We start from the raw sequence: 1,770 nt of genomic DNA, 5'->3' as shown, positions 1-1,770 counted from the left end.
TAGATAGAGAGAGAGAGAGAGAGAGAGAGAGAGAGCAGTCGCTCGCCCAAGCTGAACAACGACAAGCCTAGGCCTCAAAGACTCAAAGACATTGCAAAACAAAACAAAACAAGACGAGCACTACAAAAACACGGATGTCACGACTCCAATATTAGCGGGACGAACAGCAACAATAATTGTTAAGATGCATTGTCGACTTTCATCCATGCATGTCCGTCAAAATTCTTTGGCCTCTATCAAATAAAGTTGTCTTTTCGCCTCCTGCATCTATTTGTAGCCTCTTGTAGGCTACCTTTCTTCCGCAATAGCATAATCTGCACTGTTCTCTGTCATTGATGGGCTAGGCCTAGCAGAGACGAAAACCCGTTTTCGAGAGATGGGTAGCTTTTCAAGACGGTGTTTTGTCTTACGTAACACACACTGTAGGTTATGTTTCGGAGAATGGAATGCATCATTGCTCAACGGTAGAATTCCCCCTCACCTTTATTGTGACTCACGAAACTGTGATTCAATATTACACGAACAACGCATTTACAACAACAAGGAAGGGATAAGGAAGGTAGATCTAGATCTAGTAATACATTTGAGCAACAGGCCTGAGACATGTTGACTGTAGTTGAGGAAAGGTATGGGACTAGAAAAAAAGGGGGTGGGGTGAGCAGGCAGGCATGTGGTACTCCCGACAAGGCTACTCAACTAAGAAAGAACTGGCACCAAGTTGTGTTGATAATGCAAAGGAAAGAAAAAAATGGGCGGAGGTCAGGGTCTTGGAGCACCGGAAGTGTTTTCAGCGCCTGCGTAGATTCGTCTTGAGCAACCATAGTAAATAATGGCGTCCTCAATCGGAAAATTTAGTTGATACAATCCGAGCCATCTTTCCCCATTTCACATTTATTTCTGCGATTAATGTCATTTTAAGAATCCCATTTTATCTTCCGACCCAAGGAGGGGTTAATCGGGAGATAACAGTGCGAAGGGTGAGCATACCAGTCCAATTATTTCCTTAGTTTCTTCCTCTGGATTTGTTTATGTTCTCGTCCGATCGTAGGTTGCTTGACGCCAGTTTTGATGGAAAAATTGAAACAGCTTTTCATCTTGTATTTTCAGCATTATGGAGTTACGGGTTGGAAACAAGTACAGGCTGGGAAGGAAGATTGGGAGTGGATCATTTGGAGATATCTACCTCGGTAAGTTGATTTTATTCTGTATCCAGACAAGACGGAAGATTTGTGTCGTCAGTTGCTCTTGTTAGTTCAGTCACTGGTCTGAAAAGGCAAACCGAATTCCAGCTTTTGTCTTTAGATTTGGACAAGTTCGCTCGACTGGAATTACCAGGTCTAGACGTTAGACAAGAGACTAGATCTAGATCTATCTCATTTGGCTTTCCACTTCCTACGTTTTTTAGTTTCAGCGTCTTCGTTGAGGGTTATTTTGGTATAGAATCCTAGGCCTAGAATAGCCTAGGCCTAGCAGTAGTAGCAGGAGTCCAGTCTCAACTCACTCAAAATGGGAAAATATTCGTCTCCTGGGATGTGGTCATGTCATCTGGTTTCCTAGATATTTGGTACAACAACAGAATTGGCTGACTGATTTTTATTGGCTTACTGATTTAATAATGGTATTTAGGTTGCTTAAAAATCTATTCAAATTACGGGAGGACTTCCGTAGTAACAAAGCTACAACTAGGCCTATGAACTTCTACTACTACTACTACTACTAGTAACAAAGCTACAACTAGGCCTATGAGACAGTGTAGAGTAGAATCTAGGA

The 1,770-nt window shown here is 42.2% G+C and overlaps 1 protein-coding gene across 4 annotated transcripts in view; it reads left to right on the top strand.

Annotated features, from left to right (window-relative positions):
• LOC101861207 (casein kinase I) overlaps positions 1–1,770 on the top strand; it is a 46,524-nt gene that overhangs the window by 3,907 nt on the left and 40,847 nt on the right. For 3 of the 4 annotated variants that reach the window (XM_005098620.3, XM_005098619.3, XM_005098618.3), the window contains exon 2: positions 1,108–1,187. In XM_005098620.3, coding sequence (XP_005098677.1) covers positions 1,108–1,187 — 80 coding nt within the window. Of the gene's footprint in view, positions 1–788; positions 978–1,107; positions 1,188–1,770 lie in introns of those variants that run through there. The other variant, XM_005098621.3, reaches the window with a different exon arrangement.

The sequence above is a fragment of the Aplysia californica genome, unplaced genomic scaffold (assembly GCF_000002075.1).
Source record: "Aplysia californica isolate F4 #8 unplaced genomic scaffold, AplCal3.0 scaffold00188, whole genome shotgun sequence".
Lineage (NCBI taxonomy): Eukaryota > Metazoa > Mollusca > Gastropoda > Aplysiida > Aplysiidae > Aplysia > Aplysia californica.
This window is presented reverse-complemented; position numbering and strand designations above follow the sequence as displayed.